The sequence below is a fragment of the Pocillopora verrucosa genome, chromosome 14 (assembly GCF_036669915.1).
Source record: "Pocillopora verrucosa isolate sample1 chromosome 14, ASM3666991v2, whole genome shotgun sequence".
NCBI lineage: Eukaryota > Metazoa > Cnidaria > Anthozoa > Scleractinia > Pocilloporidae > Pocillopora > Pocillopora verrucosa.
Window position 1 is genome coordinate 13,010,918 of NC_089325.1, and position 26,690 is coordinate 13,037,607.

The window sequence follows — 26,690 nt, forward strand, 5'->3', positions numbered from 1 at the left end:
TATAATTGAATTTTTATGTCTTTGTTTTAGCGTTTTCTGTTCCTCCCATAGTATCTCAAAGTCATCAGTCGAAGTTAATTTGTCTACCTGAATGATCTTGTCAGTTTCTTCGTCACCATCACAGCTTGTACTACAAGAAGGCTCGTTAAGATTGGTATATAAGCTAAATGAGCTAGCAGTTGAAGCAATATCAAGGATAGGGAGTCCACTTTGATTCAACTCTTTTCTTTTCTTAGCGGCTTCGATTTCTTGTCGCTCTAATTCGTGTTTCCTCCGTTCTTTAACCCTTTCGTCTCTAGCTTTTTCTGCTTCGGCATCACTCTCTTTAGGCGTCTTTGATTGTTTCTTTCCAAGGTTAAGAGTTGGTACCCAGTCGAAGTTAAAAGCGTCCCCATATTTTGCAGCTTTTCTGGAAACAAAGTGACGACCGCAGACTCGTTCGCTGTCGAGGACTCTCTTTGTTTTTGTGTCGTCTCGACTGATGGCCGCAATCCAGCGTTTTCTTTTTATTTCTTGTGCGTTCTTCGTGCTCTTGTCCTTGGTTTGTAACGATTTTGGGGATGGAATGGAAGCTTACTTTATGTTTTCCGCCGCTTTAAAAATCACATCCAACAACTATACTGTGCGAACCATACTTCACGCTTCTCTGTGATTGTTTACGCTTAAGGGGCACAAAGATGGCGGGTAGCAACCGTTGTCAAGGATAGTATCACGTGGGTGAAAGTCAGGAATAGAAGTTTTGAATATATCTGTTCTGTCGATCTTTTATTACAGACAAACCATTTTTAGGGCGCCGCTTTTATTGAACCAGTTTCAATAACATACAACATGAACTCATGCAACAGCTTGTGGTTATTCAAATGCGCTGTTCTCATGATTCTTGCGCCTGAGATCTTAAGACACGAAAGTTACGTGAGTGGAACAAAGAATCCCCTTTCAAGGAAAATATTGAAGGGGTTTTTGCACAAAAGGAGCGCGCTGAAGAAGGGGAGTTATAGGAATTAGAGTTTTAGGATCATGTCTCACGTATGATCCAAGAGCACCCAGGATATTCAGGTGCATTTTTTCCCTTAAATTTTATTTTTGTTTAAAAAAAATTAAGCATTTTTTTTATCAAAGGAAGCCCACAAACCTTCCAATAAGCCCTTACTTTATTGTATAATCAATAAAGAAACATTTTATATCAATTCCTTCTTAAAAACGCTACAACCATGAGCGCAAAATGCTTAGAAGAATTTGCTGTTGACTTTCTATACTTGTCCAATATCAACTAGTCTTCTTCCTGAAAACCATCATGTTAGAATACTTCAAGAGGAGTGGAAAAAAAAAAGAATTTAAGAAAAAGAGGAAATATTTTCTTTGATTGCTTATTTCTGGAAATGAGACACGTTAAGTTCTAACAGCTTTTAGCATCGCTTGTTACAGGTCTTCTCGCAGTATGAGGAAACGAAACTGGGTACACAAGTAAACGCACTTTTCAGAATGTTACAGAGGTTCGCGGAAAGGTTGTCTGTACAGCTCACTACGATGAAGAAAAAAAAAATCAGTTATTAGGTGCTTACATCCAATCAAGAGTTGTTTTTTTAATGCTGTGGGTAGATAATAAAAGTAGTTCCAATTATGTCCTTCCCATAAAAGAGGCAGGGTTCTCTTATTAAAAAAAAACAATACAAAACAAAAAACAAAGTATTTTTAAATCAGCTACATTTCCAAGAAGTATCATGCGCTGTGCGTCAGTTTGCGAGGAATACTTGGCTTATTGTAGCTCACACAGAAAGAAAGGCAACCCTTTTGTATATGCTCCCCAATTTAGACAGGAGAGGCCAAAACAACTTCCCTTCCCCTCCTGGGAAATTCCCTGCCCTACCCTTAAAGTCCTGGATGATCGGGGATTTCATTGTTTCCCAACCGTCTCAGAGTTTTCCGACAAATGAAAACTCGATCGAAATCAAACACATTCTCGACTGTCTGGGATAGTCGGCGACAGTCTGGAAAATCCGTCCCAGATTTCTGCAATAACTGGCGATCACTGAAGAGGGCGGACGCTCCTATTTATACGGTGTCGGTGATTGCTTTAGTTTCCTGCTAGTCGTCAAATTACTTGACCAGCACCCCCGAGTCACAAATAACTTGGGGTCTGCAAACCACCAAGACAAACTTCTGGCGATCTCCCAATATATCGGCAAAATCTGAAACGGTCTGGAACGTGTGACTTATTTTACGTCCCCAGCTGACCATAACAGGGAGAGTACAAGAAGAGGTTTGCAAATTTTCATCATTATTCGATGAGTCGAGAATGTCTCACTATTTGCATGTTTCATCAAAAAGACAGCACATTCTCTTCAGTTCTCTCAAGACACTTATTCTTGTTCTCGTTAAGATCTATCAGTTGAATCACGCAATAGTTTCCAGGTTATATTGAGATGAACAATTTTTATCGAGGCAGTTTTTAAAGTTTACCTGTTGGTGGTTGAGTAGTCTTTGGCGGTTGAGTAGTTGTTGGCGGCAAAGTTGTGGTTTCTACAGATACAGAAATAGATATGAAAAGTTTCAGTAGAATGTTAAAAAAAATATTGCGATGAGGTTTAAATAGCAATAACGTGGTATTTTGTCTGAGATCAAAACCTTTATCCCTTCGAAGACGCGCCGCCATGTTGAAGGTACTCTTAAAACCTCATGATATACGTGAACCACTCAGATATAACTTGGGACAATTAAGCGATTCAAAGCCCTTCCCAAGACCTTTACATCCTGCTGTTTTATGTATGTATATGGTAGAATGGAAAAATCTTGTGGAAAAAAAAAACTTAACCGCCTATTTTGACATAGATATACTACTTTACAGCGTTTTAAGACTTTCAAAAAAAAAACAACAACAACAACAAATAAATAAGAACAAGCAAAATATAAAGAAGCAAAAGAAGAGAGAAAAAGTCTTACTCTTAAAGAATATTGCATATCCATTTCATCGTCCATATAATGATGAGAGATTTATGATATAAGATTTTTCCCTGTCTCATATTTCATATCGTTATCAAATGTTTCACCTTTTCGTAGGCCACATCGATAAAGAAGATTCGCTTGCTCTGCGTCAACAGGGCTTAAGCCATTTCGTTGCCCAATTTTTTGCTAGGAGATGAAAGTATACAATAAAAGTGAGCTGCAATCGATTAATTTTGCATGATTGAGAGTCGAAGTCGCCAAGTGGCGGTGACTCTACCAAAACTTCTATGTGGTGACAATTTTGCCTCTCGGCTCCAGCAAGAGAGGCAGAGAAGGGAGAAAAAATTTACCTACTAGTCGTGATTGTGGCGTTGGCATGTTAGACACCACGGAAATCGGGGCAAGCTCCAGTAACAAAGTTGATAATAGAGAAACCTTATAATCAAAGATTTAATTAAATGAATATTTTTCTTCATATCAAACTCTGGTTAGTCAAGCTAAGAAAGATTCTGTAGTTGATGTCGCGTTTAGGGGTGGAAATGTCCCTTTACCTCTGCACTGACTTCGAGTGATCTTCCATTTACTACTCAGTTTGACGAACTTTAAAAACCTTGCTTTTTACATACCCCCGTTTGTTTAACCACTATTGTTGGTTGGTTGTTTCTGCTGAATGCAAATGCCCCATAATGCATCACGCTCCCATAATCGTATGGAGTACCAAGAGAATCAATCGTTGACCGGCTGTATTTTCGAAAATTACTCTCTTTGTCTGAAATTAAAAAATACATAAAAATTACGTATACAGTCGACCCTCCCTCTGCGACCACCTCTCGTTTGCGACCACCTCTCGTTTGCGACCACCTCTCATTAGCAGCCACTTTTTCAAAATAGCACAAATTTCCAAGTCAAATCGCTATAAATGGAACCTCTTAAAGGAGGTGTTTCTCGATATAGCTTTCTCACTTGAATTAAGGTGTTACCAGCCAGGTTCTTTCGTGTGAGTTGTTCCAAACGCTCTATGTGAGATAAACAATCACCATACATCCTGATTCTTTCCATCTATACTTTTTGGTTATTTGGACAACAGCTATTGTACTTTCCTTTTGTAAAATTGTCCCTATAATTTATTATGTCATAATCTTTTTAATGGAAAAAGAAAACGCGTATATATTTCATATATTTTTTAAAATTTCAACGTATTTGAAAACGAGTATATATATGTACTCTACTGTATAAAAAACATATGTATATTTTTTTCCTGACATATTATAAGAAGCGGTGGGATGATTCAAAGATGGTTCTGCAATGATCAAAGGAACTATATGATGCCAAGCAGCTTTTATATTCCTCCGCACATACTTAAAGACTGCGTTGGACCCTTGTTGCATCTGCATGAGCCTTTTGTAACGGGGCACATGCTTAACAAAATTTTTAAAAAGAAATGATTTGGAAAGGAACAAATCTTCTAACAAAGGCTTAATTTCAGAAGATCGTGGCAACAAGGCTACCCTACAACTTACATTACCCTGTTCTTTATTGTACAGCAGGCACACACAGCGAGTATTGTTTGTCTTCGACTATTGTATTTGCCAAGTTAGTTTTAATTGGATTTTTCACCCCGATAAGACTTCTCATTGTTGACTATCAATCTTTGCCTAAACCAAAGCAGCAGTATAACGTACCTGTTTCAATGTTATCCCATAATATCGTAACAAACTCGTCTCTGTCAGGTCGTGATTGCTCATGGTAGAAACCAAGTGCATGAGCTGGAGAAGAAATTTAATTAGATTGCGATTACGACAAATTGTAATTAATTGACACAATTTTCAGTATCAATCGAGAAACACTGAAAGATGTCCACAAAGAGGAAGAAACTCAGTTTAACCTAGCATTGAATATGAGGAGGGTTTGTACACTTGGGGATGCTGCAGAGTCCAAGAAAATAAAATGCAATAGAAAAACATTACAAACAGTGTAAAAGAAAAGGGTTTAGATTTGCCAAATACTGCGTTGCCCTAAGGTATGCTGCAAACACTACTCATACCAAAATATCAGGACAAGTCAATTATTTCAAATTAACGTGAATAGGACAATAAAAAGAAGACCTGACCCGACCTTCATGAAAAGATATAGTTGTCTGTTGCGCTTAACTTCTTCTTAAGTTGAGTTTTCCGTATTAGAATTATGCCTAACAGACTTCTCTGAAAATCGCTCTTCGAAACGGTTTCTAAGTACCATTAGCTCTGGAACAATTTGGCCAATATAGATGTAACACAGAAAGACCCTTTCATCGATTTTCTAATTAATGATTTTGTTTTAAATGTTTATTATTGCCTTAAGTCGCAGAAAAATAACAAAAAGCAGTGATAAAAAACTAAAACCGAGGATAAAAATGAAAATTACCAATTTCGTGAGTTACAGTTCCTCTCCACCAACAGCCGTTACTTAGAGAGATCGGTTGGCGACCTCCACGTCGACCAACATATGACCAGCATCTAATTATAAACAGTGAACAAAGTAAATACTGGAGATGTAAAGAATTCCTTCACAATCCTCTATCCACTAATTATAATAATTATATATATAATATATATATGTATTATTATTATATAATATTAATTATTATAATATAATAATTATAATATTATTTAATTAATATATAATATTAATTATTATATAATATAATAATATATATATATATATATAATTATAATAATTAGAGGATTGTGATGTATTTATTGAATAAATTAAAATAGAATCATGCTGGGACCTTTTCTTTATTGCATCGCGTGTATTAAGGAAGTCTCCCGCATGTTAATGGCATTGCAGTAAGTTTGATTGGGTAGGAATGATGGGAGCTTAAATCTTATGACGGCACGGCCTTTTCTGAAACGGGTCAGGAAGTCCATAGTTTGAGCTGGAAAAGTCAGATTAATACCCTCTCGATAACTGTGACAGCTAATCAGAATTTCCATACCCTGAACTGTCATTCGAAGGGGACTTATCTTTACCTAGCAAGTTTTCTGGCCATAAAATTCAGTATCGAAGGTTATGGATTCTTAATGTTTTTTTCGTCAAGAACAGAGATTGTAATTTCGGGATAATCATCTCGGAATTTAAGGGTATCCTATCTTGAGACATTAAATCTTCTTGCCTAGCGTCAAACTGTTCAAATTCTATTCTGCACAAATCGGAGTGTAAATGCATGGAGAAGATTTTCTAGTAGTAAGATCCAGCCGCTACTTTCTTGAGGACAGACATGGTTCTTATGCCTTTTTTTTCTTATTTTTTTATTCTTAGTTTTAAAAAAGCCAAAAGGATCGGTACCTTGTTCTAAAATACACAACAGATGGAGAGCCGTTCGACAGAGAACCGCTAATAGAACATATTTTAAAAATGAGCCATGCATTCACAACTCTTGGAAACAAACCAATCACAGAGGAGAAAATACTCATACGGTGACGTTCAATTGACGTTTACTTACCCTCCTCCATCGCCAAAAATGATGTAATCTCTTTCACCTTCTCTTTCCTTAAATCGGAGACAAGTTTTTGAAGTCCATTCTGCCAATCCTTGATTAATGGCCTCCACAGCGCGAGGAATACCACCTTAAAGCAAAATATACCAGGTGGTCAGAGACTTGGAAGTTGTTGGTGTCAAAGTGGATAGAGGTCGAGTGAAACCTAACTGGAGAGGAGAGGTGTCTGAACATACTTAAATGATATGCTGAATTTCACACATATTTTGATTGTTTCTCACTTATGATCTATCGGATGGGTTTACGGTTAGATCGCTCCATGGTTAGATCGCTCCAAGTCAGATCGCTCCATACCGAAGTCAGATCGCTCCACTCGAAAGTTAGTTCGCTCCATCAAATAAGTTACTTCGCTCCATACATAAGTTACTTCGCTCCATGAAGAAAACTAACGTGGAAGGTTGATAAAAGACAGAAGGATAAGGGAAATTTCATCATTTATTACACACTGAAACACTTATTTCATCATTGGTAATTCGCTTTGGTGGGTTCAAGTGAACGAATCGTCGATCACTTTATATTTCAGCAACTTGATCGCGATCTGACTTCGGTATGGAGCGATCTGACTTGGAGCGATCTAACCATGGAGCGATCTAACCGGATACCATCGGATGGCACACGCGTAGACGGGCTCACTATTTACAAATTTTTGTTTCGTTATTATAGAGCCAAACGTGCACTTCACCCTGGACATACAAACAGGGGGAGGGGAGGGGAAGGGGGCATGACGAGACAAAAATTATAATGGAAAAACAGCCCGCCATGTTGGATGACATTACTACCGCCACCGCACCCTTATAACTTCGTACCACGGTGGGGGTATGAGTTTAGATGCACTTCCGAGGGTTAACCTTGAAAATAAATATACCTGGGATCACAGAGAATCCATTACAGAGAATTACAGACTTACTATGAACTTACTTATACTTGGGTGGATTTCATAGGGTACCAATCCATTCGGCCATAGAGAGTTATCTGCTATTGAGCCTCGTTTTCGAGAGCTGTCGACATCCAGTCCGTGTTCGATATTATACACCTGCTTTTTTGTAAGACGCATGTCTCCTTCAACTAGGATTTTGCTTTCAATACCCTCATTTTCTGAAAAATGATGAAAATAAAGATAGCTTAATCTCATCTAAACGCGTGATATAGCAGGCGATATATCAGAGACTTGGACCTCACAATAAGACTTATAATTATTCTGCTCTTATTGTTTTTATATCCTTATGGCTTGGGAAACTGTCTTCCTTTAAGAAGTTTGAGTAGGAATGTGATAGTTTCTGCATTTTTTGGGCAAAGAAATCGTCTTTCCTTCCGATAGATCTATCTAATATCTTTCCGGAAATTCCGATGAAAATATGCGATATCCGTGGTGTGTTACACATTCCAACCCTTAGAGATACCGACCGTGTAACTCTATCGATTAATATTTCAGTTTTAACTAATACTTGAATTAACTCATTAAATATTGAGGCTGTCCTTGAACTTTTAACCAAACCACCGTACTCTTCATTTTGTTCCAAAAACAAGCAAGATTGGTTTGCTCGTGAGATGCAACATTTAGCAGAAAGCCACCTTCGCTTTGTAAATAGACTTAATGCTGACATTGAGATTTGCTGAAAATCTATGTCGCTTGTCACGCTTTCCTCGATATATCGCAAAGAAGGTCATCTCGTCTTGGCCTGGAATTAATTTGAAATAAATTCTCCCAACATAAAACACGAGGGACAGCCGGTCATTTCGAAAGAAAACAAGAACTGCTTTTAGAATGGCACGTACAAGCCCGAATCTTAAGGGAATTTGTATATTTAAGACAACCTTTTTTTTTTTTTACTTTAGTCGCACTTTGAATTGAAGTTGTTTGTATAGGGATTTGAGTGATCGTTATGATTATTTTTATAGCGAAAGGTGTAAGTGCCGCACGTAGATTGGACGAGAAACTAAGTGAAGTGCAGGAAGTCAACCAGATTTTCCCGATCGCTTGCAGGATGAAATTGAAATTCATTCTACGGCAACTTGCAACTATGTTTTTTCCTTGTCAGTATTCAAACGGAGTGAAATACGTGCACTAGCCATTATCATTATCATCATCCAACTGGTTTGCCGTAGACTTTTGGGAGTCAACACTACTTAAATCCGACAGTTATGTTTATGCCTATGTACGCTTGTCACGTGCGCAATACCATTGGAGCAAATCATTCAAATCATTCGACGAGTTCTTTTGAGATAATTTCTGATGAATCATTCTATATCTCTATAGTTAAAAAAGAAAAAAGGCAAAAAAACCGAGCAAAACAATGGATATCTTTGACTTGTTTTCTCGCTTGCTTAATGGGAGCAGGTTCGACCAGTTGCCATTTTTAAGAAATGTAAACAGATGCGTTAGTATCCTAGACAATTATTCAGCGAGGTTGTAACGATAATCCGTAACACATCTGGCTTGTCTACTCTCATAAAACGTCCCTGTGCTTTTAGACTATAAGTTTTTTTCAGTTATTTTGAGAAGTGGAGGTCATTTCAACCTTTTAACCTCGCATAACTTGATGGTCTTAATGTTAATACTGTTCATAAAAGAGATGTTGCTGACCAAAACCCCTAGGGTTAAAAAATTAATGATAAAATTATGTTCATGATGACAGATTTGACATTTTCTATAGCCTCTGTGATTCCTCAAGCTTACCGTCAGCAGTATGGCCATGTGGTGCGCAGAGAACTGTTCTGAACAACGCAAGAGCTACCAACCACTTCATGTCGAGTTAGTTTAACATAAACTGTATACCTGTGAAAATCTGTTGTCTTAAAGTGAAATCTCAAGGCCGCATCTCGAATTTATATAGAGTGTCAACCAGTTACAGGCTGGTATCGACAATAGCTAATATTGATGTCCACTAATGCATATACAGGCAACCGCAAATTTACCGTTTCGGCAAGAGCAATATTTCGTTTTGGGCCAAAAATTGATGGACGGTATCCTACAAATTAAGAATTACATTTTATTCATCAATATTTTATTGGGTCGTTCTGCTTTCTTTTAGTTACACTTTTTTTGTATTTATTAGTATTTTAGCGATACAAATTTAGACAAACTTTTCGATTTCGAGAGGTCAAACGTTTTTGACTGTGCTTGCAAACAGAATAGCGGGAAATTTCGTACGCACGGTATTTCCTTTAAAGTACATTTCATCAACAAATTCTAGCGTCGCAAGTATATCAGAGCAAACATCTCCGGTCCACTGGAATGCGCAAGAAGACCGTGGGAACATTAGCACTTACATCATGAAGTTGATATCAACAGGTCAAGATTGCGGCGGAAACTGGAATGGCGACAAACTTACGCAAGATGAGTGCTACGTTAACTAAACTTGGTGATAACTGTTTTTTTCAGAACAGACTGCTAGATAACTTATGCTCGTTACACGCCTAACTAAAAGATCGATATCTCAATTCAATTCGTCTAATCCAGCTCTAATTTCATCGACATGCTATCCTATAGGTGATATGACGTCTTTTAATTATCTTCCCGTTGTTTCCTTTTTGTTTGTTTTTTACTCTTTCTTCAACAATTAATCAACACTTAAACCTGAAATTGAAAAATTGCGGTTAAGAAGCCCTAGATATCAATACAAATAAGATACGAGTATTTGACCACACTCCCTTTTTTTCTGACCTACATCCGTAGACTCAGAGCATAGCCCCTTTTTAGGTATGAGCAATGGTATTGCGAAAAACTTGAGGGGAAACAGTTTGATGAAAGGCCGGAACCTTCTAAACAAGCCTGAGGGAATGCTAAGTTAGAGGAAGCAACACAAAACCATGTGCTTACAGTGCTGATAATAATTACTTTAAGCGACAATAAAAACGGGAGAAAAAACAAAATGAGAAAACTAGTTGTGGCAGCCTGTTGAAGGTATTTTACTTTGGATATTTCCCACTTCTTTGAGCTAAAGTGAAATTGGGGCTTTTTCTAAATATAATACTTATAAAGGATCCTCTATTTCTTTCTTATGATTCCACTACAATCTAAAAATCGAGGGGCCTTTTTTGATTTTTTACGACGTTGTACAACTCAGAAACTTTATTCCCACTAGGGCGCTCTCCGACAATTTCACACATAGCATGATGTATCCAACTAACATGTAAATTTGAACTAAAACAGTTGTTTAAATAAAAAAAGAAAAATAGTTTTGTCCAATCATTAGCTTAAATAACAATTCCTGTGATTTAGTGTGCAATTCAAATAAAAACCGTCAAATAAATTTATCATAACAACAGTCTTGTTCGATACATCTTTCTCGGTTATGATTATAAGGAAGACTAATTGCGTTTATTTAAAATACAAAGTGCCGAGTAAAAACCAAAATACTGATATTTCTGTGTCGATAACTGCATCCTCCACTGCTTAATTTGCCGGGTTTTTTTATATGAAATTCTTATTTTAATTGGGAACACCAATACAAAAGCTGCTTACTGTTTGAGCAGACGAAACTAACCAAAAGGAAATATTCTCAGAGACCTTTTCAGAGGAATGCTATTGAAGAAGGAGAATCGAGTTATGATGAGGTTTGGTTTGGTTTTGTTTCATTTTGAGTTTTTTTTTTTTATTTTGCGTTTTTTCTCAAGTATTTTTGTTTTACTTTTTCATCAGTTTTGATGTATTTTTTTTGCTTTGTTTGTTTAAATGTTGGGAGCCAAAATGTGAAAGCAATAACTTTCTTCGGATGAACCGAATTTTCGAACAAAGAGTTTTATGTTTGCACCTTTGGCTTTGCTCTTTAAAAAAGCGCATGCTCAATTGATCGCAACGCAGAATAACTCACTTTATGGTAAATTACTTTTATTCTCATTCATTGGATAGATGGGCACACATAAAAGACTGAGCGACATTACATCCAGCTTCAATCAGCCTGAAAAAAAAAACAAAAAAAAAAAGGTTGATGCTGAAAAAGATTTATACTTGGTTCTCTATTTATCCTGGCCCTGGCTGAAGCCATTTAGTGTATCGCTGAATAAACAATTACTGAACTGGAAAAGAGACTTTAATTTTTGCCTTAAGTATATTCATTTGGAACAAATCGCTTATATCACCTTTCTTCTACCATAGCAAACAATACTGAAGGCTACAAAAGGATTAAATAGTATTTACACCTTTTAACAACCTCATATGCCTACATTTGTCATAGCCTATTCTTCTTTGAACAGGATTATAGGCTCAAGATCCTTATCGCGTGATTGTTGATGAAGGCGAAGCTCGAATCAGCTGCCTTGCGAAGTAATCGAGAACAAATAATCTAATTGTTTTTAGTGTAAATCTATCAGACGTGGAAAACTTATCGACAATGCAGGTTGGTGTTTTTATTTCATTTTGTTTACAACCGTACACTGTTTCGCTACTCACTTCACATACTTGCTATCACGGATATTTAGCGAGTAGCGTAGCCAGTCATGCTCATGAAAATATATCTAAAACGCTTGTAGAGTTCTTTTAATCTTACATAGGGAGATACACATCCGCTAATTAAGTATGCATATAGTCATCATAGATGTATTTTACATTTCTACCCTTATAAGGCAATTTCAAAACATGAACATTAAATATGACTTAAAGTCCAACGTACCCTTTTGTTTTACCTTTGTGAAGTTTATGAACACATGTTGCACGATTTCTTGCAGTTCTGTTTCACATAGCTGTTAGTGGAACAATATTTGGTCCAACCAGGGCAATTCGTGTTTTTGTCTACACAGCTACTGCCACCTATCACAAAAACGATGATGAAGTAGATATTAGCTTAAGAAAACCGCAACAGGCCGTTCATCGATTCACACAATTTTAAACGTGATATGATAATGCTAAACCGCGCAAACTACAGCTTCTCACTGGCGTAAGCCATTGGCCGTGATGCGATTTTGCAAATTACAGTGGTTTAGCATGGTGTGTACTCTTATTGACAACGATATTCGTCATCACGGCAGTCAAAATATTGTGGACTAACGAGGTCAGTGCGTGACCATTGCGTGACACGTTGACGCGAGCAGCTACTGTCTGTGCTCTTATCGACAACGACAAATTGGCTAATCACATTGCAACACTACCTGAGCATTGCTGACTGTAGAGGAGATTCATCTGCTGAGCGTCTATTTTACTGATGCCTTTTCTCTGACCAATCTTAACCTGTGAAAAAAAGAAGATATTGACCAAAACCTGATACAAGTCATGTTAAAATTTGTACAAAACTCACTAATGAGATCAAGATGTATGGCGAATAAAGTAATTCAAATAATCGGGACGCTTGTTGTTTCGACGAACTTTAAATTTCGAGTCAGTCACTTTAAATGAGGACTCGTTTTAAACGTTTGAACAGAAATACGCGACAGACAGTCATTCGCACGAAAGTTCTCGCGTATTTACTCTTACACTGCAACAACAACAAAGTGCAAATTCGCCGTTTCTCTATCGTTATTATTAATGCAAACAGTGGGAAAGTTATATCTCTGGTATCATGGGGTTTTGCATCTTGGGTGCCCCATTTAGGTCAAATCTTAGAGTCTCCTGTTTTAACTTTGTCTACATTACCGATATCCCATGAAAAGTTCGCCGCAACTGCAATCTTTATCACTGTATGGTAAAGTAACTTTGAGGTAAAGATTATACTAATTTCATTGAATATTGTATATTAAACAAAGTTTTTGTGCGACGTACGTTGGATTGTCTAGGAACGATTGTTGGTAATCCGTTTTTGGAAAAAGCTCTTCCTCCATAATGCATCACACTTCCGTAATCATACGGGGTTTTGAGAGAATCAATAGTGGATTTGGAGTACTTCTTGAAATTGAACTTGTTCTCTGAAAACATAAATGAATAAAGTTTTCGTCATTAGGAAAAATTTTTTTACAATCAGTATTTATGGTTTCCTTTTTTCCGGGCTCTGCAGTTTTGTGCCACATTTCTTGTGTAGGGAACGACTTTGAAACTGATTAGAGTGAAAGAAGAATTCTTAAGAGGCGTAAATTGTTAACGTTTTTAAAACGTATTTAATAATTTGCTTTTTACCCCTATCTTATATTAGGAGTCTTTTATAATGTATTTATCAGCTGAAATTCGGGTCTAATAAGGTTCCATTTTGACTAACTAAGCTTTACGGATTTCTTGTGGTCTTAAAGGAATCTCCGCGTAATGATTTCACTATGCATTTCTTTCCGTTATAAATATGGAATACATGATTATGCCACCTAATCGCGATTACCTTTTGACCACGCTGTCACTTTATATTGCTTTTTTATGACATTGAAAGTAAAGGTTTAATTTTCGTATAACCTAAGGGAAGGGACGCTTTTGAATATTGCTCGAACTAAATACAAAAGGCACAGATTTCTCTCCGAAAGATGAACCGCTGTGGCGATACATCACTAGATGGATATATCGAAATCGCAGCAGCGGTATTTCGCTTGACCTATATATCGTGATGACGTGTCCCGCGTTTTACATTGCGTCGTTGTAGTGGTATTATGAAAAAACGGCGATATTCCCGAGATATCGAGGGAATGTCATAGCGTTCAGCTTTTTAGCGTCTCGGTTCACTTCGCGATATATCGCCGTATTTCCGCATTATCTGGGAAGAATAATATTCATCGAAGTGGAGGTGAAAAGTGATAACTTATTTTTATTTTTGAATAATTGTTTTAGTAAGTACCAAACAGACACCTCAGAAACAGTTTATTTGTCTCAATATACCGAAATAATGGTCGGACATTTACTTTTGACGCTCGAATTGCCTCTTCGGCTACTTGGGGTGAATAGTACTTGCTACTCACTTCCGAAACAGCCAATCGGCGGGAATGAAAAGCAGTACTCACTTTTCTGGTTTTTGCTAAAGCATGATATTCGACAATAATTCTTTGTATTACTTTTGCACAGTAATGTAGTTACTTACTCTCGATTATGTTGTCCCACATAATTGTGACGTGGGCATCCCTGTCAGGTCTGGATTGTTCATGGTAAAAGCCCAAAGCGTGACCTAGGAAAAGATTTTCGTTTCTTTATCATCGTTGCATGTTTTAATTTGAATTAAAGGAAGTTTGCCTTTTGCCTAAGTTTGTTATACTTTCTTAGAAATTTTGAAGTCGACACAAGTATCAGTACTCCTACATGGAGCAGTTACCAAACCCTTGCCGCATACACAACAACATTATGGTATCAACTTACAATGTTCCTGGCCAAGGTTCGGAATTATACTTCTCGAAAATTAGTGGCTGTTTCATATCCCGCTTCGTTAACTAACCAAAAATGTTATAATACATTATGATATTGTTTTCGTAGCAGGGAATTAATACGCGAAATACAGTCAAACCTGTGTTACGCGGCACCGTATTAAGCGGACATCTTGTATAAAGGGGTCATTTGTTAAAGTCCCGAAATTCTTTCCCCTCAAACAGTGTAATTTCCACCTATTTTAAGCGGTTGCGACTACCCTTTACTGAGTCCCAACGACTTTTTTCCCATTGTCGCCAACCTGTATTAAACGGTCACTTAAGGCGAAACCAAAATCAATGCTAATAGTACTTTTGATCGAATTTTTTGTACATTAAGTGGTCATTTAGTTTGTGTCACAGCTCAGTTGCCCTGAAAGGCTCCATCCATATTCTATTTTAGAACAAGAACTATTAAGAACAAGACTTATGGATCACCTACCAATTTCATGGGCGACAATTCCAGTGTACCAACATCCACGAGCAAGGTTAATGTCTTGTTTGCGTCCCGTCCTCCCAACATATGATGAACACCTGGAAAAAATTTGGAATCAATGGTTCAAATCGTTAGCGCAGCCATAGAATTTTCATGAAGTAGTTCTCAATAATCGACCACCATAATGAACTTCAACAACATATCAGGAAATCTCAACACTTCCACGGAATATCACACACCATATCTCGTTAGACTAAACAGGGAACAAGGACGTTTTGCGTCATTTTGTGTCGTCGCAAATGACTTTTAAAATAGATTCAAAAACCCAGAAACGTGTTTGCATTTGAAAGGAGAGAATAAGTCACAAAGATATGAAGGTTGTTAAGGATTGCTTTTTGTATTGCTTTCTGTTTCGAGATGGAGTTTTCAAATTGAAATTTTCAATTCATTCTTCACTATCGCTTTGCTTTGATTAAAGATAAATATATAAATATATATATACACACCCTTTGCCTAGTTTGAAGTTCGCATAGCTAGACTCCGTTGTTCTCGGCTTGAACTGGATACAAGTGTTCTTTGTCCATTGTTCCATTCCTGCCTTAATCGCCGCCTTAGCGCGGGAGTCACTGGCTGTAATTATGGGTCAGAATAGAATGTGTATTTTATGTTAAGAAAGGATATTTCTGAATTGTTGCGATTGATCATTGCTCTGGTTTTTTCAGAACAGTTATATTGCTTTTACTGCGCTAATCTCTTACCATTTTGTTTGTTTCCTGCTACGGAATGAAGTCGTAATTTATTGGGGAATGATCTCGTTTTTGAATAATTGAACTGTCTTTTATCTGGCCCTATTGATAGAACGTTCTGTTCTACTTACTACGTTCAACTTTTCGTTCTACATTTACTTACCACGTGTTTGTTTTACCCCACCAATTTACACTCAAACTTATGTCTATCACAATAGATATAACACGTGTGCGACGGACACACCACTATTTGCCACTTTAAAATCGTAAAGGAAGAATATGATTTCACACTTCACACTATTTCACGTTTGTTTTTAGAACACACTAATGACGAACTTACAGAGACTAGAGTCAATGACATAGTGCATCACACCACCAGGCCACTGTCGATTTATAGTGGAGCCTCTTCCAAACGGATTGTCCACATCCAACCCAAGTTCAATCGCCATGCGTTGATCTGGATCTAAGATCATGTCTCCTTCGTAGACATCTGGATCATCGATGCCGATATTTTCTACAATGGGAAAAAATTGAGGGGACATTGAAATTGAACAATGATGGATCTTCAGAATTTCAGCTTAACCCGATTGTGCAAATAGTCGCAACACTTCTCGGTCCATCATCGCTATCGTCATGTTGCTGACGGATCTCCGTTTTCGTTTCTCTCAGCACACCGTAAAGCTTTTACAATTATACTTATTTAAATATATGGTAGAAGCTTTGGATACGTTTTCTGAATAAAGTCATGAATTAAAAACGTCAACAAAAACTTTATATTTTTCATACAAAAACTAACTTCCATGCTTGAAAAAACAAAAACTTACCGTCAGCGTTTTCTGATGCAACAAGGACCACTCCAAAAATCAAAATAGTACCAAGCCACTTCATGGTGATCTTGTTCTAGTTAGAACAGAGTGAAGGGCTCACTCAGAGTTGAGATTTTATGGAAACATTTGTCAACTCACCTGCGCGTAACAAAAGTCTTCAGTTTGATATTGTTTTCGACTATAAGCAAATTCCTGTTACTGTAGTTGACTCCTCTGTAGCTGTCATTTGTCAATCCACGTTTAAACAGCATTTTAAACACTGCATTTCTGTTTTGCATTGTGAGACAAAGTGTAACACTTTATTTCAATTGCTTTTAGCGCGTGATCATCGTACTAGTGCAGTGCGCTGAAATTACTGGAAAAATCAAACACATTCCTTTGTGCGAGGAAAATTGCACCTGCTACAGCTGAAATATGTCCATTGGGGACTTGGAAAGTCATTGTGAATACCCATTAAAAAGAAGTAAGAGAGATAGCCGCAACTCCATTGACATCTTTAGAAATTTGCGCCTTAAAATAATAACCACTTACTTTCCAGGCTACTCAGAAAATCATTCGCAATACCCTTACAATATACCCAAACAGGCTTACTTCACCTCAATTGAATAAAATGTATTTGCAAATTTGGACAATTACAGCAATGCATTGTGTAAGAGTCTGTAAATAATCATGTAAATATCTCAAATTGTTGACTTACTTTACTTTGGACAATACTCTCTCATGGGAAATTTAATTAGTATTCCTTTCGCTAATTTGAGGCCTTTTAAGAAAAAAGGCAACTTATCAACTTCATCAGGCTTACAAGTTAACGTTTGCTTGAATGTCACAGTACTATGCTTCGTTGTCCTAAATTTTATATCGTTGAAAAAAATATCTTCAGTCTTTAGCCGCCGTACATTTCAAATCATCATATTTCAACAGCTTAAATCTGTGAAAACTATTCGCCGTGAATTTCTTTTCATTGCTTTCGAGTTATTTTCATTTCTTTATCTTTTCTTAGGAAAACAATCGTTGTAGATGTTGACACTGGCTAATAATATTTATTTAAAAGACTTAACTGGTTTTAAAGAAAAAAGGTTCAGGTGAATCTACATTCGTTCCATTTTTACTAGCTTCTCATGCTTAAAATGTTGGAGCATTGAAATTATTGTACTTAGGTGTACAGTGGGACAATGGAACATTTCGTGATACGAATTTTCTATATCAAAATGAATATACTCATATAATTTTTAGCATATTAAATTATTTATACGAATACATTTCGTTGGAGGAAAAAACGGTCTTTCCCGAAACGATTCAAATGACATTAAAAGGGAGGCAATCCTTTTTGCATTCTTCTGCGTGAAGCCACACCTATAACTCCGACCATGTAGCCGCTTCAGTATATATTAGATTTCATTCTCCTCGATGTGAAGGGAAATCGATTCACGTTTTTCTCAGTTTTTCATTCTTCCTCGCTTTTACGTGCGCGAAAACCAAATTTTGGGTTCGATATTACGATAAACAAATGTGATGACCCAAGAACCTTTGTGTTTCCAAAACAGGAATCGAACAGGAAAAAGGAATCAGATCTTAGATGAGAACTGGCGCGCGGCGAACGGTTAACTTGGATTGAGTTCTTGATATCGCCTATTGCTGTAATCAATCTTACGAAAATATAATTTTTAGCGTTGACGGAATTCTTTGGTGTAGGACACGGACCGCGTTTTTTCATTCTTGGACAAGCACACCAATTTCATATAAATTTCCTACGAGGCCAATGTGAAATCACCAATGAATTGTAACCGTTTCATTTCGCATCCCTCCCCCCCCCAAAAAAAAATAACGCTAACTTACAAAATACAGTGCTTTGAGACTCTTTAGCAGTGTGATCACAATTACGCATTGACTTTTTAGTACGCGACCGAGAAGAAGCAAGGCATCTATGATTCTATTATTCTGTTGCACTTGGTCGTTTACTATTTTCATTACCTTCTTGTTTGCTTTGACAACCAGGAATTACTTGCAAATAAAGGTGGGCATGAATGGAATCAAATCAAGTGAGAGCAGCATTTGAGAGCCAGCTTCCTTTTCGAAGTTGAGAAGAAAAGACATATGGGAATCAAAATGAGGTTTTTCTGCCAGTTTTATTCTATTAACCCACTCTACATAAATTTAAACTACAACAGCACTTCCCCGAAAATGGCACATAACCTGCAAGGGAAAACAGCATTGAATGTTTAGGTATCATTGAGAGCAAAACCAAATAAGTTAAAATCGGGTCATGCGCACTTTCAGAAAATATATATGAAAATTTAAGTCAGCTAAATATAAAATTTTCACAAACTATCACTTCTCCTGTTTAGTTTCTCTATAAAAAAAAGTAAATAAATAAATGGGTAGAATTGTTAACGAGAGAATTTGAAACGCTCGAAAAAGGCTGCAATAGGCTAGGCCTGTTTCCAAACATAGCTAACGATGGAGCTAGGTTTTATTGATCGAAACTCCAGTGTTTTCGCATGGATCGAGCCTCCAGCGTTAGTGATATTTCATTAATCAGGACCCAGATAGGCAACTTATTCTGCGCGGAAGTAAATTGTAAGCCAAATTTACGACTTACTGTTTTGTAAAAATATATTGTTCATCATATATTCAATTTTTTTTCCTCCTTATGTGGAAATGGTTGAGAGCGAAATGAGCAAAGTTGATACTTAAAGGTATGGTTTTTAATGATCTTGTTGGTAGATTAAAATTTCTTTGAAAGGAAGACTCTGGAAGTTCAGGAAAGTGTTAGTTAGATGTTAGTGTTAGATTCCATTGAGCATTTCTTCTGACCACGTCGGAGGTGTGCAAGAGTTTGTAAGTTCTAAGACAGCTAAAGTTTATTTTAGAATGCATTGTAACCTTTTTTTCGTTGCTGATTAACATAGTTTGCAGGTCTTCTTGCAGTTTGCCCTCACGTATCGGTGATAGCTGCAATATCTCGTCCATCCGCTACATCTGTTATCCTTATCTTGACAATTTCCTAAAAGATAACAATGGACGTTTTGTCAGGATAGACACAGCTGTCAAAAGCTTACGTATGGCGTAAACGTTGAAGTGGCAAGGTTGCTTACTTTAGGGCTGTCAGAACCAAGTTATCTTATAGGAATTATGGGTAACTACGTAAGGCATTATATCACGGTAATTCAAAGGCGTGCACCTTTTTTTGATCAAGATCTAAACAGAATGGTAAATCAATAGAACTCCTTTAATGAAATAAGCTTTGTGTTGGAAAAGTCTCGTTTGCCTTTTTCATTGTTTTTGTTTCCCTATATGGACTTATAGATCTGTTTCCATCTTTCTCCAAAATATTGCATGAAAGAAGTATCTTGTAGTACCCATATAATTCCGATAATACTATGAAATAAAGAAATTATTGGATGAGGTTGGACATGATATCATGACTTATCGAAGCTGAAGAATTTACTTGATCCTCCCATCAAGCGCTGTAATATGCCAATTATCTCTTACTTGCACTTTACCCTCCGTTTCCCCTAAACACTTTGTGACCCCGCCCCCCTAAAATCTTTCAACCCCCACCCGCCAGTGATAAACAACGAACGGTCTCATATTTTTTTTTCATGTTTTTTTTTGGTTGCGCGATGATTGTGTAAGCAATCATTACTACACACCTCCACCTCCCCCTCCACCACCAACTCCTCCTCCTCCTCCTCCTCCTCCTCCTCCTCCACACTGGCTCTTGTACAGAAGATTCATCTGCTGTGCGTCTATTGCACTAATTCCCCGTCGCTGACCAAGTGTTACCTGGGAAAATAAAATGATAGAACACAACAAACCAAGACAAAAAAAAGGCTTAACGACAATCAGCGATAGTAATGATCAGAAGCATCCAACATAGTTCTATAAGTTATATGCTTCTGTGATTAAGTGAGTATTCATGACATTTGAAAAATGTCTGTGTTACTTGTTTTGGTTAGGTTTTTAAATGTCTGACCATGCACACTTCTAAATGGCATTCAAATTCTCTTTACCTGACTGACTAATAGGACGTGCCCTATACTTAATCTATCCCAGTATGAACACATAAAAGAAAATATATTTGATGCAGTTCGGTAGATCAAATGTGGAATTTCCAGCTTGATTTTTCCTCAAACTAGGATTTAAGTATATAAATATGTTTAGGATAATAGATCGTAGGTTCTGTCTTTCGACGAAAAATGTCATATTATTTCATAGCACCTTTTGTTTTCAAAATGGAATTATAGATAATTGAATTTAATAAAGCTGCTTAGCTGATGGAACGAGCAAACATTTGACCCTTTTGGGAGCGCCTGGAGTTCTTTTTTTCCTCCGAGTATGTCTGTGTCATTCACCGTAAATATCATCATTAAAACATGTATTTTGTACCATGCCTTGGTAATACAATACATTGTTGTTTTTAAATGTGAGCCGCTTGTGAGTAATGATGCATTAAATTGTAATTACTTGAACTGCTTTTGCCGCTTTGATATTCATTAATGCAATTGATCGATAGCATCTACACCTAAACTAACCCCTGATTGCTTGGCAACGATAGTAGGTCTTCCGTTCTTGCTGAAAGCCCTGCTCCCATAATGCATCACACTTCCATAGTCATACTTGGTTCCCAGGCTGTCGATAGTTCCTCGATTGTATTTGTTGAAATTAAACTTGTTTCCTACGTAGAAATGAAAAATTAAAAAAAAACTTGTGAGAGAAGGCTACGGTCGTGCTCGTTCGTTTTAATGAATCGGAGCAGGTATTTATTATTTTAAATATTCGATGACGTTGATTAAATCAAGCAGTCATTGGACGATGTTGAAAAACCGAGGTATTGATAATTATACATTTTTAAAAGCGTTCCACTTCTTTGAGTTTCTCCCTAAGGTTGCAAAATTATGAAAACACTTCATAGACGAGGAGCTTGGAAACTAGCAGGTAATTTAGTGTTAACAACTGAGTTGAAAACGTAAATTGGCCACCGTAAAAAGAAAAAAAGCTGACTTTTCAAGCGTTAGCCCTTCGTCAGAGCGATTATTAGCCCTTCGTCAGAGCGATTATTAGCCCTTCGTCAGAGCAATTTACTTTTTCAACTCAGTTGTTAACACTAAATAAATTACCTGCTATACCCTCCCACCGACGCAACACCACGGTTTCTTTAGAAACTTTCCCCCTTTATTCGCTTAGACACCAGGTCGACTTTGTACTCAAAATGAGAAATGAAGTATTAGCTGTAGATATTGTATTTATCATGTCAACTTCACACGCTTTATAAACAATAGCCTCTATTTGGCGCTAAAATATGCACGGATGTTTGTCACTGGACATTATCTGTTTCAAACTGTGAACAGTTTTCAAACAGCGAAGCTCGAGGAAAACCGTAAGCATCGAGGAACAAATAATGTCCAACAACAAATATACGAGCTTTTATTCGCACTGAATAGAGGCATTTTTGTTTATTATCCTTCAAATATTTTGCAAAGAGCGTGAAAAAATGTATGCGAACAGCTAACTGTTTTTCGCGTAAGATTTTTTTCCTTCAAGTGTCCTCTGGTACGACTTAATGAACAAAGTTATTTTCCTTCTTTTGTAACAACCACAAAACGCTCTCTCATTTTGAATCAACTTTTAAATGAAGACTTATCGTAGAGGACGTAAGGTTTAAAAAATTGGGGAATGTGACCTAGGTGATATCTTTGGATATACCCAAGCTTTAGCAGAGGAATATTCAGTCACTTGATGTGTTTAAACCAATAGTGCACCAGCAAAAAATATTTGATGGTTCATAACGTGTATTGATTGAATCCTCTCAACCAGCCAAATTTTTCATAATAAGTCTAATTACTATATAACCATTTAATTTCGATGAATTTTTCTTCTGGTGCTTGTGATCTGATTTTGTGATTCGAAACTGACTCGATATTGCACTTGGTAAATGATAAGCTGTGATTTTATACACACAATGAATTTGTCGGTAGAAGGTAAAGTTTGAACCTAGTATCATAATTTGTTATTTTCAATCTAACTTAGAACTTACTCTCAATGATGTTGTCCCACATAATTGTGACGTAACTATCTCTGTCAGGACGAGACTGCTCGTGGTAGAAACCCAAGGCATGCCCTAAAAAGTAAACAAATTCAATTTTAGTCACGTTGTTGTCACTAAAAAAACGACCCCATAAGATACGATAGAAACTGGAGGTCAGTGAGTGTTATAACTGGTTGTAGAGGAATGTCCTAGAGTAACTTCTCACGATGTTTGTAGCCAACTGCAGAGCATATTTCTACGATATCCAACGGATAAGGGTAGAAAAAAAAAAACTGGCTAGACCATCCATCGGATAAGTTTTGGTCCAATGAATAGTGTTATCCACCCTTTAAACAGCGGGGGCATGTTTCTGAATTATTATTTTGTTTACTTTACTAACCAATTTCGTGAGCTACAATTCCTCTGTACCAACATCCGCTGGCGAGATTAATATCTTGACGACTGCCTGTTCTTCCTACGTACGAGGAACATCTGAAAATGACACCAAATAGTAACGTTTCACACTTTTCTATCTGTGTTTTCTCTGTTATCAACCCCAGTTATCCTAGTTATTACAATGATTAGATTGAATTGAATTGCTGGCTTGTTGATTAATCAAACAAAATTAACCAACTTGATTCATAATATCGATGGATTGATTAACTGACTGACAGACTGACTGATTAGCCCTTTAAAAACCTTAGATATGTTTGCAAATTCTCCATACTTTTCTTTATTCGTTTTCTGAGGTGCAAACAATTAAAGAGAATTTGTTTAACACGTAAGATCTTCATAAGTTGGTGATCGTTTCTTTTATTCTCGTGACTTTGACGAGTGCTTCAGTAGTGATATTGTAAGGAGAAATTAGATGCTTGTCACTCGTAGAGTTTAAGGGTTAATCCTTAATAGCTGTCGATTGAATTCTTTTTTCGACTGTTTTAATGATTGTTTCATCATTTTTTTTTCATACATCGTCTGTTTATTTATTCGTTTTAGTTTTGCACAGTCGTGCCTAAGGAATACGAAAATCTGAGCTACTCTTCTTAGTGTTGTTAGGATCATCTTGCAAGAGCTGTTAAGATTTTAAAGAACCCATTACCCAGAGCCAACTTTGAAGTTGGCATAAGCTCGTTCATTTGTCCTCTTCTTGAACCGGATACATGTTTTGCTTGTCCATTCCTCCATTCCTGCTCGGATGGCATTCATTGCTCTGGAATTACGAGCTTTATTCATAGAAGTAAAACATGGGCTACATGTAAATGAATTACTACTAATGATCGACTGTAAAATAACATTTGATATGTCTTTGATTTAAGTATATGACGGCTTTTTCAACGCCACGAAGTTTTTCCTTTCTCTATAAACCTAAAGTTGATAATTAATCAAGATTTCACAGATCTTCCACCTATATACGAGAATTTCGTTGAAACCTTATAAGATGAGAGGGAAAGAAATATAACAACAAATTTATGAAAGGATGGCTGAATAGAACGTTAGAGACATGAATAATAGAAGCCACACAGTTTTTCATCAGCGATCATGTTTCATATCTTATGAATTTAATAGAATGCAACTCGTTTCTCCACTTTTTGACCATCTTCTTTCTTCTTATAGAAGGAATTTCTAACAGAATGATAATTTTGTTTTTTTTCTTTTCAATTCATGGCCCGTACATTCTTTATGTGGCAGTTTTCTTAGGAGAAGCCAAAACACAATACTATTTTCTATTGTAAGCCGCGAGGTTATTGTAACTTGCAATTTTCTCGACCTGATAGCGAACGCTAAGCGTGTAGAAGTTCTAAAATATCAAAATTTATTGCATTATTTGCATTATTTTCCAACAAAAAATTTACACTGGCGTCGCTGGACTAAGAACCGAATATAATGAACCATATACTTACATAGACTGGAGTCAATGACGTAAGCCATCACCCCTCCCGGCCACTGTCTGTTTTTGGTTGAACCTCTCCCCATTGGATCATCCACATCCAGTCCCATTTCGGCCGCCATGCGCTGATCGGCTGTTAATACCATGTCCCCTTCATAAAGATCGTCACTCTCTACAAGAAACGTTCGTTTTAGGTTATTTAAACTTCGCGTTCGGTTTTACCCTAATGGGCTTCATTTACGACAAACCGTACTGTTATTTTTAACATCAAAATACCAATCGGAAAACCGTTTACTTTTCACAGCTTATCCATAACAAATTATATCACTTTGACAAAATAAAACAAAACGGCATTTGGGCTCGAGTGCTTAAATGCTTTCAGTTTCAATGGTATATTTTAATGCTCCACACTGATGCATAACTATTCAAATGACGATTATTTGGAATGAATTACAAATTACAGATGTAAGTGATATTTTATCTCTTTTTGTAAGATTTGGAACTCTCGCATTCTGGGGGAAAAACTAAGTACTTTTGAGTCTACATGGTTTATGGCTTTTGGTGACCTTGGTAAATCCCAAAAAAGGACTTTACAGTGAATGAGAATCTTCCAATCGTATATAAAAAAGTTCTAACAATACTCATAGAGCTAAAATGTGAAATTTTTTACCTTCAGGATTCTTGGCGAAAACGACTCCGCACAGAACAAAAAGGCAAAGCCACTTCATGATGCCTCCCAGCGGTGCAGAAACAAAGTTGTGAAATTGTTTCATTTGCAGCAAATTTATTGACCAGCAATTGTTCGCTCACCTGAGAAGCTGTTCAAGTTTTAATAAGTTCTTCTGTTTTTCTCTTTAGATGACGTTGCGTAAATTCAATTAACATGGGAAAGTTGTAAGATCTTGTTCAAATACATCTGTTACAGATGCAAGGAGGTAAAGAAATTTTTTTTTCACGTAGAGCAATTGGATATCTTCTTTTTCAGGAGGAGGGGAATATGTGGGTACGTGCAGTCATAAGAAAGTGATTCAGGCATGAAAATTCGCCTGTGCCCATTTATACTCCTTGGTGGTAGAGGGCACCGTGAGAGTAATGTGTGTTTCTCAAGAACCCAAGACCCAGCCATGTCTCGAACCCAGACCCTTCGACCCGTCTAGTCTAATGCATTAACTGTCAACCAACTGCGTCTCTCATAACACTTTGGCTAGTTAGTCCAAATTGTAAATGAAAACCAACCCTAATTTAGGAGGAATATGGTACAAGAAATTCCTTAAAATTTTCAATCTGTTACTAAAAAGTGAAGGAATAAAAATAAAAAAATAAAGCAAGCAAACGTTACAATTTATTCAGGATTTTCTTCTATTATGGTTCAGTTTTTTTCACTCATGAAAACATATTTTGTCTACTTTGAACTTGTTTTCATTTCAAGCGTTACTTATTGTTTATTGTGGAAAATGTCTGTTTAAATGTCATTAAATTGCTGCGGATTTAAAAAGCAAACAGAGAATATTCGAAAGCCTCGAGAACCCCAGTAGTATTGAAACAGCTTAAATCTTTAGAGCGAGCAAATTGCCAAGACCCAGCCATGTCTCGAACCCAGACCCTTCGACCCGTTTAGTCTAATGCATTAACTATCAACCCACTTCGTCTCTCATAAGACTTTGGCTAGTTAGTCCAAATTGTAAATGAAAACCAACCCTAATTTAAGAGGGATATGGTACAAGAAATTCCTTAAAATTTTCAATCTGTTACTAAAAATTGAAGGAATAAAAATAAAAGAATAAAGCAAGCAAACGTTACAATTTATTCAGGATTTTCTTCTATTATGGTTCAGTTTTTTTCACTCATGAAAACATATTTTGTCTACTTTGAACTTGTCAAACCTTTTTTTGACGTATAGAAAATCTTTATTTAAAAAAAAATTTTCGTTTTCATTTCAAGCGTTACTTATTGTTTATTGTGGAAAATGTCTGTTTAAATGTCATGAAATTGCTACGGATTTAAAAAGCAAACAGAGAATATTCGAAAGCCTCGAGAACCCCA

General features: G+C 36.7%; 3 protein-coding genes across 3 annotated transcripts; all 3 read right to left on the reverse strand.

Moving 5' to 3' along the window:
- Positions 1 to 800: 800 nt before the first annotated feature.
- LOC131784280 (zinc metalloproteinase nas-15) lies at positions 801 to 9,297 on the reverse strand. The gene is made up of 9 exons (XM_059101078.2): positions 9,159 to 9,297; positions 7,400 to 7,576; positions 6,428 to 6,551; positions 5,347 to 5,438; positions 4,626 to 4,709; positions 3,570 to 3,712; positions 3,048 to 3,129; positions 2,461 to 2,520; positions 801 to 1,522 (listed from the first exon to the last, which is right to left on the reverse strand). Exons 1-9 carry the CDS (start codon positions 9,226 to 9,228, stop codon positions 1,407 to 1,409), a joined length of 948 nt encoding a protein of 315 aa, XP_058957061.2. The 5' UTR covers positions 9,229 to 9,297; the 3' UTR covers positions 801 to 1,406.
- Positions 9,298 to 12,117: 2,820 nt separating this feature from the next.
- On the reverse strand, positions 12,118 to 16,792 carry LOC131784277 (zinc metalloproteinase nas-15-like). The gene is made up of 8 exons (XM_059101075.2): positions 16,729 to 16,792; positions 16,245 to 16,418; positions 15,665 to 15,788; positions 15,165 to 15,256; positions 14,407 to 14,490; positions 13,176 to 13,318; positions 12,566 to 12,647; positions 12,118 to 12,230 (listed from the first exon to the last, which is right to left on the reverse strand). The coding sequence occupies exons 1-8, from the start codon at positions 16,790 to 16,792 to the stop codon at positions 12,118 to 12,120; spliced, it is 876 nt and encodes a 291-aa protein (XP_058957058.2).
- A 2,046-nt stretch (positions 16,793 to 18,838) lies between these two features.
- On the reverse strand, positions 18,839 to 25,408 carry LOC131784281 (zinc metalloproteinase nas-15). The gene is made up of 9 exons (XM_059101079.2): positions 25,318 to 25,408; positions 24,661 to 24,819; positions 23,859 to 23,982; positions 23,160 to 23,251; positions 22,769 to 22,852; positions 21,267 to 21,409; positions 20,385 to 20,517; positions 19,615 to 19,735; positions 18,839 to 18,924 (listed from the first exon to the last, which is right to left on the reverse strand). Exons 1-8 carry the CDS (start codon positions 25,373 to 25,375, stop codon positions 19,632 to 19,634), a joined length of 897 nt encoding a protein of 298 aa, XP_058957062.2. The 5' UTR covers positions 25,376 to 25,408; the 3' UTR covers positions 18,839 to 18,924; positions 19,615 to 19,631.
- Between the last annotated feature and the right edge of the window lie 1,282 nt (positions 25,409 to 26,690).

Coding starts and splice junctions, on each gene's coding strand:
- LOC131784280 (XM_059101078.2), bottom strand. CDS start 9,228: ATGAAGTGGTTGGTAGCTCTTGCGTTGTTCAGAACAGTTCTCTGCGCA. Junction 4,710..5,346: donor AACTGTAACTCACGAAATTG/GTAATTTTCATT, acceptor TTTCTTCTCCAG/CTCATGCACTTGGTTTCTAC. Junction 3,130..3,569: donor TAGTGGTTAAACAAACGGGG/GTATGTAAAAAG, acceptor TTCATCTCCTAG/CAAAAAATTGGGCAACGAAA.
- LOC131784277 (XM_059101075.2), bottom strand. CDS start 16,792: ATGAAGTGGCTTGGTACTATTTTGATTTTTGGAGTGGTCCTTGTTGCA. Junction 15,257..15,664: donor AACTTCAAACTAGGCAAAGG/GTGTGTATATAT, acceptor AATTTTTTCCAG/GTGTTCATCATATGTTGGGA. Junction 12,648..13,175: donor TCGTTCCTAGACAATCCAAC/GTACGTCGCACA, acceptor TTTTTTTCACAG/GTTAAGATTGGTCAGAGAAA.
- LOC131784281 (XM_059101079.2), bottom strand. CDS start 25,375: ATGAAGTGGCTTTGCCTTTTTGTTCTGTGCGGAGTCGTTTTCGCCAAG. Junction 22,853..23,159: donor AATTGTAGCTCACGAAATTG/GTTAGTAAAGTA, acceptor TTTACTTTTTAG/GGCATGCCTTGGGTTTCTAC. Junction 20,518..21,266: donor TCGTTGCCAAGCAATCAGGG/GTTAGTTTAGGT, acceptor TTATTTTCCCAG/GTAACACTTGGTCAGCGACG.